The 17,053-nt window shown below is 40.2% G+C and overlaps 1 protein-coding gene across 3 annotated transcripts in view; it reads left to right on the top strand.

The window, feature by feature from the left end:
* LOC103371184 (calcium/calmodulin-dependent protein kinase type II delta chain) overlaps window positions 1-17,053 on the top strand; it is a 98,539-nt gene that overhangs the window by 64,928 nt on the left and 16,558 nt on the right. For 2 of the 3 annotated variants that reach the window (XM_008300422.1, XM_008300421.1), the window contains exons 5-8: window positions 1,547-1,612; window positions 5,669-5,741; window positions 13,952-14,054; window positions 15,353-15,436. In XM_008300422.1, coding sequence (XP_008298644.1) covers window positions 1,547-1,612; window positions 5,669-5,741; window positions 13,952-14,054; window positions 15,353-15,436 — 326 coding nt within the window. Of the gene's footprint in view, window positions 1-1,546; window positions 1,613-3,071; window positions 3,145-5,668; window positions 5,742-13,951; window positions 14,055-15,352; window positions 15,437-17,053 lie in introns of all 3 variants that reach the window. The other variant, XM_008300423.1, reaches the window with a different exon arrangement.

Raw genomic sequence — 17,053 nt, 5'->3', positions numbered from 1 at the left:
ATTGTTGTTAGTGCCAAGTCAAACACAATTTTATGAGGTCGTTGCCTGGAATTGTTTGCAGTTAACAGGTGAGCCTCGTCAAAAGTCGGTTGGTGGAATTTCTTCCTAACCATGAGCTGTGTTGTGTCCAGATAGCGTCTACTGCGTTTATTCAGCTACTACTTTAATCTATATTACATCAAGAACCGCTCGACAAAGTCAAGAGAAAAACCGTCCATCATTACTTACAGACATGAAGATGGAGGCTGAATCTTTATTCTCGCTATGTAAGTCCATTTGTGTTGTAGCTTTAATGTCTTCTGTGTTTTACAATGTACGTAATCGTAAAATACATATTGTAAAGCAGCAGTGACTCTTAACAAGAACTGTGTATCACAGCTTTCACAAGAATTCACCTTTCCCGGTGTTGATGGGAACAACTGGTAATTACACTGCTATGGCTATATTTAGAAGGATGGCACACAACAGGATGCAACGATGCAGACCTAACTGACAACAACAAGGCAGACTAAATGGCTACATTTCCCACGAAGGTACACCTCAGACATGGGATTGCATGATGTAACTTTCCACTGTACCATTACTGCAAGTTGTGGGTGAACATATATGTCAAGCGGTGGAAAGCTGGCATGTCATGGCGTGTTTGCTGCTTTTCCTGTTCTTATTCGACGTACGAGTTTGGGTTACTGTTTTCAGTTTTATGCAAGTTGTAAAGACATTCTAGTGATGCATTTCCAACATTGGTATAGGAGGGGTCGTGGTGTAATTACAGTGTAATTACATTAAACAGCTTGACAGTGTTTGTTCATTACACCCTTCCTGTCTGCTAAATGTCCACGCTACTAGTTTGGAACAAGGACTTCTTTTATACACTGCCCCAATAAGAACTGTGGCGTAGTTATTTTCTGCCAGAAGACATTAGACAGCCCACGTTGAGAAGCACTCTTCATGATGAGTAACCTGATCCTTATGTGTAAAAGTGGTGGACTTTCCCTTTTATTTCGTAGCAATATAAAAATCTTTGCACCTAATAATAAAATGTAATAAAAGGAAACGCTGTATGCTCCAGTTTCCTCTTGGGTTCTGCTATTTTACTTGGATTGATATATGCTGCACATGAACTTGTCTCTCTCTGAGATCCAAAGGCTCAATCACAGCATGATGCATAGTGCTCTATTATTACTGCATGTCTATTCAATTATAGATATTCCCATCTGTGTTACTTGGAAAAGCTCTCTGGGTTTGAATCATGGAAAGACATGGAAATTCCTTCCAGCTGAATAAACAATATCCATGTAGCGAATAATCGTATGCGCTGAAATATATAATTGTAGTCATTTCAGCATTTAGGTGCAAAAGCAAAACATCTTTTTTTTGGTCCCAGTTGTTCTGAAAAGCTTTTTCTCGATGAGATTGTGCACAATTATCAAGCTTTCCCCCCAGACACAGGAATGAACATCAGATTATACAGTTCACCTCCAGATTTTCTTTCCACTTCTTTCACCCTCACTGGCTTTTTGACTGTCACTTCATCTTCCCTCTGCAGAGTTACCGGTGGTGAGCTGTTTGAGGACATTGTTGCCAGGGAGTACTACAGTGAAGCTGATGCCAGGTCAGTGTCATTTCTGTCAGGGTGCTTATACGATACGATGTGATTTTTTTCTGAATATACTGTATAAATGTGGTGTGAGTTAGTCTCCTTTGGCACTAAAGGCACATTCAAGCCCACTGCAAATACTTAAATCATGAAATCACCAGCCTGTCAGTGTGAATGTTAATGTCGGCACCTCCACATATACACTACAGGTAATCCTTATGCAGTGGATACAGCAGAGCAGAACAAATGTTTCCTATTGCTCCGCCTTTTATGTGCCTTTTATGCCCAAAACCTCTCTTTGTACCTTTCTTGTTTTGCCTTTGATTATGGACCCACTTTTCTCAATTTCAGCTTCAGTCTTATTCATTAAAAAATCCACTCAAAAAAGAACCCTGTCTGTCCAGTTTTATAATGTGAAGCAGCTTGATTCTAAAGCTTTCTCAGTAGAACTTGTTTTAACAGTCAGGTTTTTTTTTTAATAACTTCTCCCCCATTCAGTCAGATTAAAGTTCGACTTTGTCATCAAAAGTTGTTTTTGCTCTGAAGTTTATTAATGCCAACAATGAGATTAGATGACAAGGGTCTGGATTCTGTTTTGTTGTGGATTTTGTTGATTTGTAAAAATGGTTTTAAAGGTGACATATGAAAATAAGTTTTACATGAAAAGAACATGCATGTGTCCTTTTGTATTATTCTCTACTTGGTAATTAGCCTGAAGGAACAGTTCAGCAGTTGGCTTTCTTTCCAAGATTGACAGGAGAAGATCGGCATTGATCTCATGTGTGTTAAGTAGTTTGGCTTAGCGTAAAGACTGGAAGCAGGAGAAAACCGCTAGCCTGGATCTGTCCAAAGGGTCAAAAAATATATCCACAAACACCCCTAAAAGTCATGTTGTAATGCGCTTGTTAGACAGAATAGAATTTTGGAAATTCTTATAATTTTGGTACAACAGCTTGGTATGGCGACTGTGCAGCTTTATGGCGTTTCATCATCACGGTTAGGTATCTGAGTTTGGTTCCAGTGTGTCTCCAAAACCTGCATTCACTGGCTTCACCTGCCGTATTGTGCTTTAGACGGAGACACTCCACAAATTATGCAAAAGATTTAGTTCCACAATGCAACTCACAAGTTGAGAAGATTTTAGAGGTAGGTGTACTTTTGAACTTTGGGCAGAGCCAGGCTAGCTGTCTCCCTTCCAGTCATTATGCTAAGCTAAACAAACCGCTTCCCGACTCCTGTTTTGCATGGAGACATGAGGCTGATATCATCTCACACTAGAAAAGAAAGCAAATGATTGTATTTCTCAGAAGGCTGACCTATTCCTTCAAGAATTCTCCTTTTGTCAATCAAGTGTTATTTCATGTGTTTGGTGTGTTCTGTCTGCCTGTTCTTGTTCCTTTTGTTTCCTGACATTTACCTGTTCTCCCTCTTCCTCTCCTTTTTGCTTCTGGCCTGGTCTCTCTCTCCTCCACAGTCACTGCATACAGCAGATTCTAGAAAGTGTAAATCATTGCCACATAAATGGCATAGTGCACAGGGACCTAAAGGTTAGTAAGTGACGACAGTAACAGTAAAAAAAACACAGGCCTGCCCACCTACGGCACCTTGCCTCGCTCCTCCACTGCCTGATCAGTCGACTAATTAACCTTTCACCGAGTGCCGCCTCCTCTAAAACCACACCCCCTCCTCCACCAGTCACCCTTGCACATGGCTGCCTGGCAGGTAAAATAAACCTGCTGCAAAGCACGTGGGGAGGTTGGCTGGAGAGGAGGCGGTAGGCCGCGTAGTGCCCAGGAGGAGGCTGGTAGATCTCATCATGGCCTGCCTCTCCTGTATGCCAGGGCACAAAGTGCATGTAGCATCTGTCGAAAACCATGCTCTGACACCGCCACTGAGAGGCCGAGACCTGGGGGAGGAGGAGGGGGCAGAGGAGGAAGGACGTCCTGTGGTTCTCGATCTGTGAGAGCGTATGAACACTTGGCACCATTACATCAACATAATATATGAAATGGTTTTGGATCCTTCATTAAAACATGATAATAACATGTTTGTAGTTGATCAAATTCTTTTTACACAATTCATGCAACTCTATCTACTCTGCAGCTATTTGAGAGATTATTTTTAATTGTTTGTTTACCATAAATATAGTTCAAAAGAAATGTTCAGATCAGACATAGTCACAAACGTACATCAGGAGTGGGGAGAAAAAAGCGTGCATAGATTAGTACGGCTCTCAAGACTTCATTTGTGGCACAATTTAACAACATATTAAATATTCAAATTCATAGAATATTGAGTCCAGACTCTATCATTCTGCGACTAACACTATTTCAAGTTAATGTAGCAGCAGAAACTGTGAGGAGCATTTTTCTTAAAAATATTACCCAGGCCTCTATCGAAAAATAACACATATTGTGATTGTATTTCCCCAAATTTGGCAAAAGAAAACTAACAAGCACCTCCATCCGCTACTGTGATTGGTTGGTTAATACATTGGCATAAATAACCTTTAGTGCCAGTTTTTCAGTCTGATGCCGTTAAACTGTTAAAAAAAAGAAGAGACTGCAGTGAGATGGCTTAATTAATACCATCAGTCAGAAATATCACACAGAGGTTTTATTTTTTTCTATGAAGTATTATTATGAGGAAGGTTACAGTCCCCTTACCGCCCACACAGCTCTCCCCTTAAGTTTCATTATCACTTTATATTTATTCACTCACATTGACTGTTCCACCTCAGACAGGTATAAAAACTTTCTTTGCTATTCCATTTTTTTTTCTTTTTTAAATCTATGCACAAATTGAAAAACACTAATTAAAACAAGAGATTAGAAAATTACTTTTCCTAAAGCAAACTATATACCTATATATATATATCTATTTGTTCCATTAATTTCTGTTCGCAAATTATTGAGTCAGGAAAACGAACATCCTCCATGATACTTCACAGCCAATATCTGATCATTTTCCTTTTTTCATAGTGAAACAATACTAAAGACATCAGAGCGATGAAATAACACCGATCACATTAAATAAAGAAGTTTTAAAAAACAGCTTGTTTCATATTTTATTAGCTGCAGTTGGTATTGACCACATTCATGGTATTCTGACAAGAACCACTGAACTAAACAAAGAGCAACACTAAAAGAAAAATTCCAAAAATTTGACTCTAAAGTACAAACATGTTTGGTTTATTTAACACTTTAAGTTTAATATATACATCCATTTGTGTCATTCATGGATCTGATGTCTCCAGTTTTGTTCGGAAATGTAGAGAATTGTAAAAATAAAATAAAAAACCTTGAATCCCCGAACTTATCTACCCGACTACTTCAAGTCTTATTTAGTAGTTTTTGGCTGATGGAATCAATATAAACTAGCTAATGCTGATGAAATTGGCCAACTTCATTTGTTTTAATATCCAAATTACTAAACCTTTGCTTTTTGTTACAGCATGTCAATACATTTCCCATCATGTAATTGCAACTTTGACCTAAAAACAATCATGTTCAGTGAAGTTGAAGAGGTGTCTGAAGGAGTCTTTTAGGACATCAATTTTACAGAAAGTGCAGCTTTAATAAATTCCAGTTTGCTACAACACAGCACACTTTTGGCAGGCGTGAACAACACATACACATGAACCAGTGACAGATTTCAAACCACACCTTCCTTCAGCTCCCGTGCCTCCCTCCTCCCAGGGTCCTGCCTCCAGTCGGCCAGGATCTAACACCACTTCTGTTTTGGGACTCGGGCAGAGAATTGGCCGTGTGTGTGAGGCGAGGACGATGACGAAATTACGTCTCCATTTTTTTTTTTCCCTCCTCCCTGGATCCTTCACAGAAAACAGTGTGTGACTGTTGCAACAAACCAAAAGAATGCCATTGAGTAAATGGCCCATTTTACCAAACTACCCCTAATTATAGCCTCTGGGCCCGTTAGCCGCCACATTACCACGCTCTCTCTCCCCAACAACACGGCCAGCAACTCTCCGAGTGTCAAAGCGAGCTCACAGCCACAGATAGTGAGTGGTAGCTTGTCACTAACCCATGGCCCCCTGGTGTTTGCATGCAGTCATTGCATTCAGCAGATCCTAGAAGCTGTGCTCCACTGCCACCAGATGGGTGTGGTCCACCGCGACCTCAAGGTAAGTAGACACTCAGTGAAGACCAAAAAAACACCTCTTTGTCCTGTGGCCTCCTACCACGACTGTCCGCTGTATTTGTTTTTTTTTTTTTTCCTCTTCCACACCCACACTGATGGACTCTCCTCAACCAGTTTAGAACTTGTAAAGCACTTTCCCACTTCACTTGCCGACGTTACACCTTCTGTCGTCATGCTTTTGATTGACTATAATGGAAGCAGGCGGTCCACTAGCCTCCTACAGAAAAGTGTTATTGGACCTGAAAATAAGACTGGCGGCCCTCCAGCCACTTTGCAGCTATAAATAGCAGCGCGTACTGCATTTGAGAAAAACCTTTGCCATGGGCCCTCAGGTCTGTAATTTGTGGGGGCCCTGTTCTTTGAAGTTCGTTGAAGGTGACCTGGTCTGTCAGATCCTTATGTCCACGATGGTTTTCTCCTGGTTTGAGTCATTTTTTCCTGATTTATTTTTTTTTTTAAAGTTTTGATCACATCAAATGACTTTTCTTACTCTTGTCACTTCATTATTATGGCTGGATTTCATCATTTATTTATTTATTTATTTTCTTTAGAGATGTTATTTTCATATTAAGCTTCTCCAATTGCTCATAACAGTGCTGCGGTGCATTTTTATGAGTATCTACGGAAGATTCCCTGCTTCTAGTAATGAAGCAGTCCCTTATGATTGAGATATTTTTTAACCGGACCATGATATTGTTTGATGTTTAAGATTATACACAGCATAGGGGTCATAGCCTCAGATGGTTTGATTGCATTTAAGTGGCTTTTTACATGATGAAATGTTCTTGGAGTTTGGACATTAGTAAACATTACATCCACAGCGGTCTCTCTTTTCACCTCTAATGCTGCTTTTTGTCACTGTGGTTCAAAGCTTTAATTTGCCAATCAAATGAGCCGGGTGTGTCTAAGGTTTGGTTTACCTTCAGCAATAATAAGCTCGCATTTTGCATTCGTCGACTACCCTCTCTCTGCGCTCCGATTGGCTGTTGCCAGGCAGCCGCCACGGCTCACTGAAGAAACACAAAGGCAAACAAATACAACCAAAACAAATAAGCAAGCTGCAGAGCAGACACACTGTGGAAAGAAGCCCACATCGTGTGTGTATTCATGTGATTTCATTTCTCCAAACAGTGATTGTCCAAAATACACTCGTACACCCCAAAAAGCGATACATAGCTGACTTTATAAAGTTCTTGTAAAGCTCTATAGTTTATATGAAGAGTCTAGACACGTGGATTTATTGCGTGCTGGCGTCAAACATTAGAACTTTTGTGAGGCAGTAAAGGCAAATGCAGGCCTGCTTTTGAACTGCTACAATTTCTGCGTTTGTTTTTGCACCAGGAGAGGCTGCCCTTTAGCCTCTTTTGGCAGTTTTGTTTTTATTTTTTTACCATGGGATCAGAATGCATGACGACACAATCTCAGCTTCAGAACACTCCACTGATTTGTTGTTCCTCTGCTGTGACAGAAAAGAATTTGTTAAAAGAATTAGTCCATCTGTTCTTCTTCATTGTTAAAACCTGGTGACACACAAAGCAACTTGAACACTTCAGTCAGAAACCACAGAACCTTATGCTCGTCGTGGCTAACATCCCAGTTGGAACTCCCATGGAACTCATCCTACTTTTTCCAACTCGAAGACCGTACATTTTGGCCTTCCATGTTGTCCAGAATGCAGCATAACTTCACATCCTCAGGTTTTATTTATTTAATTTTATTTTTCCATTCCCCAACTAAAGTTCTTCATCCCCCACTGATGCTGACTCAAGTGATATTACTGGAGGACATTTTTCACTCAGCTCCCTCTGGAGATATGAAAAGCCTTTTCCACATGTGCACATCTATTTCCAAACACTTAGAAACATACTTTATGTGCAAAATTTGTGTAGTTTTCCTTTTATGGGAAACTCAGTCACGGTAAACGTAAAGTCACATGGACAAAGTGTTGGACTTTTTCTTTTTTATATGTGGAAAACTAAATAATTGATTCTTTGGATGCGAATAAAGGTGATGAAAACATAAGAAAAAATAAATAGATGGAATATTCTGTGCAAAAACAGGTAGCCTTGTTTCAGAAACTTGTTTAAAAAGCTGCCACAACATTTAAATCTGATGTTTTTCTTGACTAGCCCATTCCATAATCTCCATTTCTTGTTTTTGAGCCATGCCTCAGGGGATTTGCTTATGTGTTTAGGCTCATTATACTGTTGAAGCAACCACTTTCAGTTCAAGTTCAACTTTGCCAGCGCAATGGGGACCAAAAGAAGCATCCACGTGACTCCTTTACACAGTTGGACTGTCAGAGCATTTAACCAGATTTTGTCACAAGTACTCAACACTTGTTCAAAAAAATGAGTGCCAATGGACTAAAGAGAAGACCCACCCATGGAGGAAGATTACATTACTTAAAACAGTAAGAACCTTGTGCAAGAGACTGAATGACACAAACGACATCTGATCCCTGATGCCCACAGGTAGCATTACGGCACTTAAACCAGGTCAGAAAGACTATGAGGTAGATTTTGAAAGTGGATTTAAAGATGAGGTCTGGTTTTTGTCACAGATTTTAGACTGTTGAAGACAGGTTTTTGGAAATTGTGTTGTGCATTTGTGATCATTTTTACTTTTAATAAAGCATGATTGACCATGATAATTAGGAAGATCATCACTTTAATCAGTAATACAAACACTCAGTAGTAGGAGCCTGAGCAATATGCTGATTTCGTGCTTCCCTCCACCTCCCCTGACCTTGTGACTCTGGGTTTCTTCTTCTGTTCACGTTAATATTATTGATGGTGAGGCTGCACGATCAAGCACAAACCAAGAAACAAAAAATGAAGGGAAACCCCTAAATAAATGAGTTTGTCAGAGAAATGACAAAAGCAGATGTTAACATACGTGGGAGCAGGACTCAGTGGATGGTTTATTGAGCGCGGGAATTATTGTAATCAATAATTCTAATCTTTGAAGTCACCAGAACTCAAACCAGACAAACACCATAGATTGCGTCCATCTGTCCTGTGGATTTTTATCGATGTTGAGATGAAAAGAAGCATTAAATCTGTCCAGTTTCATTTTTTCCTTTCATTTGTCACCTAGTTCTCTTTCTTTTCTTGTTCCGTTGGCCCTCATTTCTCACATCTCTCCCTCCTGCTGTCTTCTGGAAAATCGCAGTAATGTGTTGATGTAAGATAATGCGGGATATCCCATTTGAGATAAAGACATTACGACCTGTGGGAAAGTTGTTTGTGCAGATTTTTGGCAGCAAGTGTGTGCATTTGTCAGGAACTGCAGTAGTCTTCCAGACTGAAGCAGAACCCCCCCCTCCACCTTAGGCTGGTTTAGCAGGCCAGTAATTCTATCTAGTTTAGGCCTCACTGTATTAGATAGAATCCAATTACAGCCATTACACAGTAACAGCAAGGCGCGAGCATAAATCCTGATCAACCTGATTTGAGCTGTACACAAATGCAGAAAGCTCCTCATGTATTTGTGAGTGTGTTTACATCCTGCATCCAGCAAAATGTTTTCGGGGCATTTGTTTGTCTTCATCACCCTGCAGGTTTGACTGTGTTTGCATGTATGTGGCTGTTGTAACCTTATATGCAGGCCACACTAGGTAGTATTTAAAGGCTGCTTCAATGCTTTCCGGGCTTAGTGAGCTGTTAATAAATTAAAAAAAAAAATCTGTAAAGCAGGGATGCATCAAGAGGCGTTAAAGCACACGGGGTCTCTACCATCCATATGGCGCCATCTGAGTAATAATAAAACAGATTTGAAAGCGCGTCATCAAGTCTTCTAGGAATGCAGCCCATGTGGAACACTCTTTCAGTCTTATATTTTAAAGTAGAACTTGCAACAACTTATTATTGGCTATTTTCCATTAGTTAACATCATATTCATCTAAATGAGTTGTAAAGCAGGAGCAGCCCCTTGTTGTGTTGCGTGTTTTTCCTAACTCTGTATTCCTATTTTAAATGTTACTCTCATTCATATCCTCTGTGTTACTGCCAGTGTGCGTGAGAATCTAGATTATGCAGAAAACGTACATGTTTACGATGCGATTTCAGCTCAGTTCAGTTGAAAGAGACCATGTTGTTTTAAGGCAGTCTGGCATGCTGCTTTGTTCTAAATGCCACACTTCCCAACAGGCTGCTGGAAAGAAAAACATTTAGTGGCACAAAGAAGAATAGTGGCCTATTCAAAAGGCTTCATTGTTGTGAACAAAACATGCTTCCATAGTTGCAGAATTCATCTCAGACTGACCCAGACTCTGAATGTGAATCAGCAGATAATTTCTCTAAACAGGGTAATCTTTAGCTTGTCAGTCGCTGAATTCAAAGCTTGTTGATTGAATGAGTTTTGTCAAGATGTACCTCGGGAGACAATTTTTATGGAATGATTTATAGTAAGCTTGTAGTTAGAGATTTTTTTTAAATGCATTTATTTTTTTAAATGAAAGCACCAGCCATTGTCTGACAGCTTTTCATCTTTTGTACTGATGTTTCAACTGGGAGCACGTCGTACCCACCAAAACAGACAAAAAAAACACTCACTGGGAGCCATAGAACATTTACAAAATGATTGGAACCAGAGTCACCTGAAATACCTTCTCCCACCTTTTAGTTGTGTTGGTGAGGTCTTGGAAACATTGGGACATTGCTACAACAAAGTCAAGTCCAGCAGGGCATGTCAGAGCAGCCAGACGGTCAAACAGGTTGTAAACAAACCAGCAGTGTAGTCAAATGATCGAAGCAAGAACATTTGGAGGTAAAACTGACACACTGACACAATGCATTAAATTCAACGGGACAATTGGGTCTGTTAATGGATGTTAGCATCAACTGGGTCATAATTAGTTTTCTCTTTCTAATAAGTTTGACTACCTGAAGGTTTGTTTGATTACCTCTTAGCACACCTTTAAGAAATTATGGCCAATGTAAGGCTTTGAGTGAGAAGGCCGAGTTGTGGTTCTTGCCTTTAATGACAGGTACGAACTTGAACACATGCGCCGGACTGGCACACGTTTCTATAAATACTACAATTGGTCACGTGCCTATACAGACATGTTCCTGATGTGTGACTTTGAAAACATAATTGGCCCCTTTGACAGCAAAATCAAGTGCTTTTGAGCGAAGGAACATGAAAAGCTTAAAAGAAAAAAAAAAAAAGGTGGCTGCAGCTGCATAACATGGAATCTTTCAAATGTACAGATGTGGAAACCAGAAATGGACCATTTGTTTTAGGGTTAGTGTGTCTTGATGCAACGCAGCAGGCATCAGGCTTAGGTAAGCTAAGGGTAGATGCTACTTGACATGATCAAACTCAAAACTTTTGCCTCCTTCCTCTTGCCCTTCTTCTTCCTTTTTGCCTCCCCCAGGTGACATGTTTGTTTTCCAGGGCTGGGATTGTGGTGGTTCCAGTGTTTCCAGGAAGCGTTTGCAATGACTGCATGATGCCAAAGAATGCATTTACCCCGACCTCCTCCCTCTCTCCTCTTTTCACTTTCACCTTCCCAGTTTCCTTCCCCTCCTCCTCCTCCTCCTCCTCCTCCTCCTCACCCTCTTACCACAGCATGCCCCCCTGGGATTGCACGATTTAGAACTCACACATGCTCCACTAACTGCTCAAGTAACCTTGAAATATGAACATTGACTGATGAAATGGATTTCAATTGACTTCAGTCAATGACATGACTGATGCCTTTTGGAATGAAGTGCACAGACAGTAATGAAATGTATGTATATCTGAGGTGTGGGGAATATATGAAGACCTGTACAGGGTCATTCATTCTGGCTCTATTTCTGCTCTCACATACATTTATTTTCACTTACGTTAACAGTAGAAAAGAAGGTGTGCATGTATATATATATATTCAGTATGTATGTAACAGACGTAGGTGGATAGGTCATTTATCTGACTGACTGAGAACCTGGAAAAAAAGCTTCTTGTCCATGTTGCTTTGAAAAGGCAGATGAACCCAAGTACAGTAAGCAACAGTGTTTCCAAAATATAATATTGAAGTCGGAGACAGTTGGAGCCCAAATGGTGTAACTGCCCAGCACTGGCTGTGTGTCTGCTTCTGCCAGCAGCCAACAAGAAAAGTTTCCTACTTTTGAAATCCTCAGTAAATCTTGGGATCAATGAAATTTGAATGTTTACCATAACACAGCCTAATGTGGCTTTTCTTTCAATTTGTTTCCGCATCTCTGATGTGAGCTTCTGAGATTATAAATCCAAAATGCCTCTTTTTTTTTTTTTGTATCCAAATCACTTCACAAACTGATTCCTACTTAATGAAATGTTCATAGCAACCAATGTTTACTTGTAAGAACTGGATCAGTGTTATGGGACAGTGCTGGATATTGTTTTTCCCATTTAGGATGTGATGCTATTTTATAACTTTATGCTGTTGAAAAAAACATATTTAAGCAACATTAAGTAAGTTTTCTGTTGCAAATTAGTAGTATTTACACTGATGATCCAAACCATCTCCGGTTAAGACTCTATGAAGTATCTGGCACTGAGACATTAATGTTAGAATAGTTGAAAATGCTGGAGCAGACCAGACTTTTTCAAGCACATTTGCTAACACTTTGTCACTGGTTTGGAGTTTGTCCATCCTCTGACCACTACCGTAGATACCTACTGCTGCTGATTGGAAACACTTCACCATCCGTGATGATGCTCCAACCCTGTCATCTAGCTATAAATATCTGGCCCTTGTCCAAGTCTCTCAGCTCTTAAACCTGCACATTTCTCACATATCCTGAATGACTGCTCACTTACCAGTCAAGACGTTTTTCACTTTATTTGTGAGTGGTCTTATCAGTGTCAATGTGTTGTCTCAAAGACGGTGTTGCATATATGCACACTAAATCAAAGTAAAACAGATCACTAGTGGCACAACTATTGAAACTACAGGGATGTAAACTGTGGAATTAGCAAATTTACAATGAACATTTAAAGGTTTTACTCCTCAAACAGGCATAGGTATAATTACAATACCCCAAACTGCCTCGAGGACAAACAATATGTTCCATTTGTTAAGCTGTTCAAGCAATAACATTTACACCGTTTTGGTTAAATTGAGCTGCTCAAGAAAAATCAGATAGAAGAACTTCATTTAGATAGATTGCAAAATCTAAACCCCCAGTAGGCAGACATTAGGACAACAAGTATTAGACATCAACCGAGGGGGGCAGTTAATATCAACTTTCAGAGATAATAGAGGATTTTTCATGATTTAAAACCTCAGAAGCTCAGATGCTGGTGTCTTTCCCATTCGAGACATTTGCATCAGTCAGAGTATCACGCAAATGTGAGTAATGAAGTGGAAGTGCAAATGTATATTCATTATGTCAGAGTAAAACTATACAAGTGTATATAAGTGAATTACAATTTATTCATGCACTAGAATAGATTATAGCTTGCTTTGCCCTTCATAATGCACATGCAAAGTCCACAGTGCTATTAAAATAACTGGGTGTAATTGTTGCAGAATAAAAAGCAGCTTCCCGCTTAATCATCAGCAGCCTCCCCCTTTGTTGTTACTACATTACAGCACAGTCATTTTGACTAATTTTACCTACTTGGCTCCATCAAGGAAACTGCTTTTGAAAATGTCAGCAAATACATTATTCAGCCACTCCGAACCTTTTCGTGAAGCCCCTCTCCGCTCTTAACATTTCCTGGGCTTTGGCATGAGTCACCGTCTGCCTCCCCCCCACCCAGTCCCTGTCCACCAGCTGGGCTCGCACAGTCCATTTGAGCGTCGCCTGCAGCATCTTGTTTAACACATCCACTCATGCTGCTGGGCTGAGGTCAGCTATGGCCCCTGACTGAACCTGAATGTAATCAGGCTCAACATGAGTCATTGGTGGCTTTCTGTGTGTCGAGGCTGGACTCTGACTCTGACATGCTTTCCTCCAGTAGATATTTATCTGTTTGGCTGCAGACCAGTTACACTTGGCCTCTAGCTCAGATATTAGTCTGAACTGATAAACGCTCAACCGCATTCTGATATCAATCCTTAATGTTATTGTGCACTACAATGACCCTTCCCGTTGTTTAGGAGCCCATTCCTTGCCAGTAACCAAACCACTTCACCTCAGTCATGTTTATTTTCATTTTAAACTGATATCAATTAGTGTGACACACTGACGGGTTTTGTCTGTGTTCCTTCACCCAAAGCCGGAGAATTTGCTCCTAGCCAGCAAGTTGAAGGGGGCGGCGGTTAAACTGGCAGATTTTGGCCTGGCCATTGAAGTACAGGGAGACCAGCAGGCATGGTTCGGTGAGTGCCCTCGACTTTCTCTGTTGCTTTCTGTCATGTGATTCTGTGGCACCTCAGTTTGGTTTTTGTTTTTTTTGTTTTTTTTAATGCTTTTAAATATACATTTGGCTGACACACTTGTTGACCCGAGTGTCCCAGTTCACTGTCTTGGGGTGAAAAACTGATTTTTAGTTTCAGTAATTTTTAATTCTAATCACAGATCTACATTATGTTTGTAGCATCTGTATGATTTATACTTTATGTCAAAGCCCAGTTGCATTGGTAGTTCAGAAATTATGCCCTTATTGTTGTCTTGCTGTAAATCCTGCTGGTTATATACAGTATATACACTGATGAGCGAAACATTATGACAAGCCCAACCTAATGGGGACTTGCATGGACTCTACAAGACATCTGAAGGTGTCCTGTGGTGTCTAATTTCAAGCCACAGTTTGTTAATAACAGCTTGTTAAAGTGGCTCAGCTCTGTACACCTGCACATTTTCCTCATGTTCACTACAAGAGACAACTGTTCATTTACTCTCTAATGTAGCCAAACTTTGACATGCACATTGAGACAATTTAACTACCCATATTGACGCCAATGTTTTAGATTCTTTTGTATTTTATTTGCTTGCATCTTTTTCAGCAATTTCACCGATGCACAAAACCCATTTCAGACGTCTTCCCTCACAAGACAGTGTAACAATTATGCACTTCTTCTCTGTCTCTGTTGTCACCTGCTTTCAGGAAAGCTCATTAAAGAAACATGAAATAGACCAACTACATTTTTGTCCCGGTTTTGTGTTTCTTTAAACATCTAAATCAAACGAAAATCTACAACTGTGCCATTCTGTCATTTATCCACCTATCTAAAGGGAGTAGGTGTGCCAGTGCTCTCGGCTCTTATCTCTAGTTTGATTTGGATGGGTATCAGGCCTATTTCTCTCTCACTATTCCCTGCAGAACAGAGAAGTAATTAGTCTATTCCCCCAGCACCAGCTTCCATCTGGAACCAGTTCACTTTGTGTTCTGACTTTACTACTAGTGGTGCGACGTCTCATTGCCCAAAGGGTCTACTGGTACTTTGAGGCTGCTTTAAAAGTAGGCTGGTCGTGAGCCAAACTACATACCCGCAAAGTGGTGTTTTCCTTTCTTGGAGCTTGTTAACCTCGGCTCATAAACCTAAATTTATGGGACCACTGATCCTTCGCTACAGTGAAATGCTTGCCTTTTAGGAGACAGTCCTAACAAGCTTTTGATGAACCTCTATATTCAGGACGTGGCCAAGTTTAATGTTTTTGTGTGTGTTTGTTTCAGGTTTTGCCGGGACACCAGGCTACCTGTCTCCAGAGGTGCTGAGGAAAGATCCCTATGGCAAGCCTGTTGACATGTGGGCCTGTGGTAAGATCTTTAGCTCAGCTTGTTGTTTGACTGAAGTTAGCCTAATGTACAGTAGCAGCTGCTTATTATTAGTTGCACACAAGTTTCATGGCTTGAAACAGCCAATCAAAACCCTCCTTAAAGGAACCGCTTGAAAAGAACAGGGCAGAGTGGAATCATGTTTTGAAACCCTGCTAATAACAAGTTGGATTGTAATATTACAGCTGCTTTTACTGCAGCAAAAATTAATAAACCAGCTTAAATAGTTGTTACACATGAAAAGTCCTGCATAATTACGACTGTAGCCAGTGGTGGAAGACATAATCAGACTTTAGGTGAGTTTCATTTACGAGCCCTCACATTAGATAATAGCAATTCCAGCTATTATATGCACTGCTGGGCCACTGGGGCTCAGTATATTGTAATTTAGTTTTGTTTTATTAAATTTTTTGGTTCATTAATGTCCTAAATTTGCTAAAGCTGAAGCTGTCACGTAGCTGTAATGCAGTAAGAAGTCACCAAAATGAAGTGGATTATAATCTGAACCTTTATCATCTATCTTTTTATCCTGTGCAAGGATGGATAGAATATGTGAGTTAGAATGTTTTTATAATATGATTGAGGAGCGAATGACCTCCTTATTTTAAAAAAATAAAGAAATTATTCCGGTTACATCAATGTCACATTTTACTTAGGTAGCAAACAGCTTGTGTGTACCTACAGTTTTTTTTCCCCCACCTGCTTTGTCAAATCCAAAATGCCCATCATGCTGTTCAAGCTACACACACTGTGCAGTTTTAGCAGTTGCAGTTTCACCATAATGTCAAATAAACTCCAGCCTACAGTAGCTCTGCTGGAAATGAAATTGCCTTTTATGAACACTGCTGTCCTGCAGCCAAATAATACAATACAGAGGAGCACAAAGGACTATACTGATAAAATAGAAATTGGCATGGAAAGTTTACAGCCCAACACTGAATGTGTCATACACCTCTTGGCAAATCGCCTGCCACACCTGGCTGCTGAGGACACTGAGTGAATGTGCTTTCAATGTCTGTTCAAATTACTTTAAATTCAGTTTTTAGTTTACCGCCATTTCATTCAGTCTGTCGTGCGAGTGTGTGCGTGCGCTACTCTTTAGTTTTTGTACCACTGAAGAGTATAGAGGACTCCAACCTCTTGAATTAATCATTGCTGACGCTCATTACACACACATCTGATGGGCCAGGCCACCTGGGCCTGAGATGTCAGACACGCACTGTGTAAAACACACACTCGTGCTCCTTTAAACACACCTGTGCTGACTCACTGAGTCCACAGCAACAATAGCCGGTGTTGTGTTTGTGGTTAGACTGTCTCATCGTCAAATAAGAGGGCCTTTCATCTATTCCTGGCAACTGACCAGCCAATCAAAAGCACCGGTCTTGGTAAGAGAGGCAAACAGATGCTGTTATTACACTGTTCTTTATTTAGACATCATTTGTTTTGCTATATTTATCATGATTTCTGTTTTTCTCAATGCCAGTGCAGAGTTATGGATTCAGTACTTGTATCTTTAACATTAAGTGTTTTGTGTTGGCATTTTCAATTTGCACATTAAAATAAGAAGGAAAATGCTCAAAACGTCCAAATATTGTT

The sequence above is a fragment of the Stegastes partitus genome, unplaced genomic scaffold (genome assembly GCF_000690725.1).
Source record: "Stegastes partitus isolate 25-593 unplaced genomic scaffold, Stegastes_partitus-1.0.2 Scaffold1538, whole genome shotgun sequence".
Classification (NCBI taxonomy): domain Eukaryota; kingdom Metazoa; phylum Chordata; class Actinopteri; family Pomacentridae; genus Stegastes; species Stegastes partitus.
The sequence above is the reverse complement of the archived record's forward strand: the minus strand, read 5'-3'. Positions and strand labels throughout refer to the sequence as shown.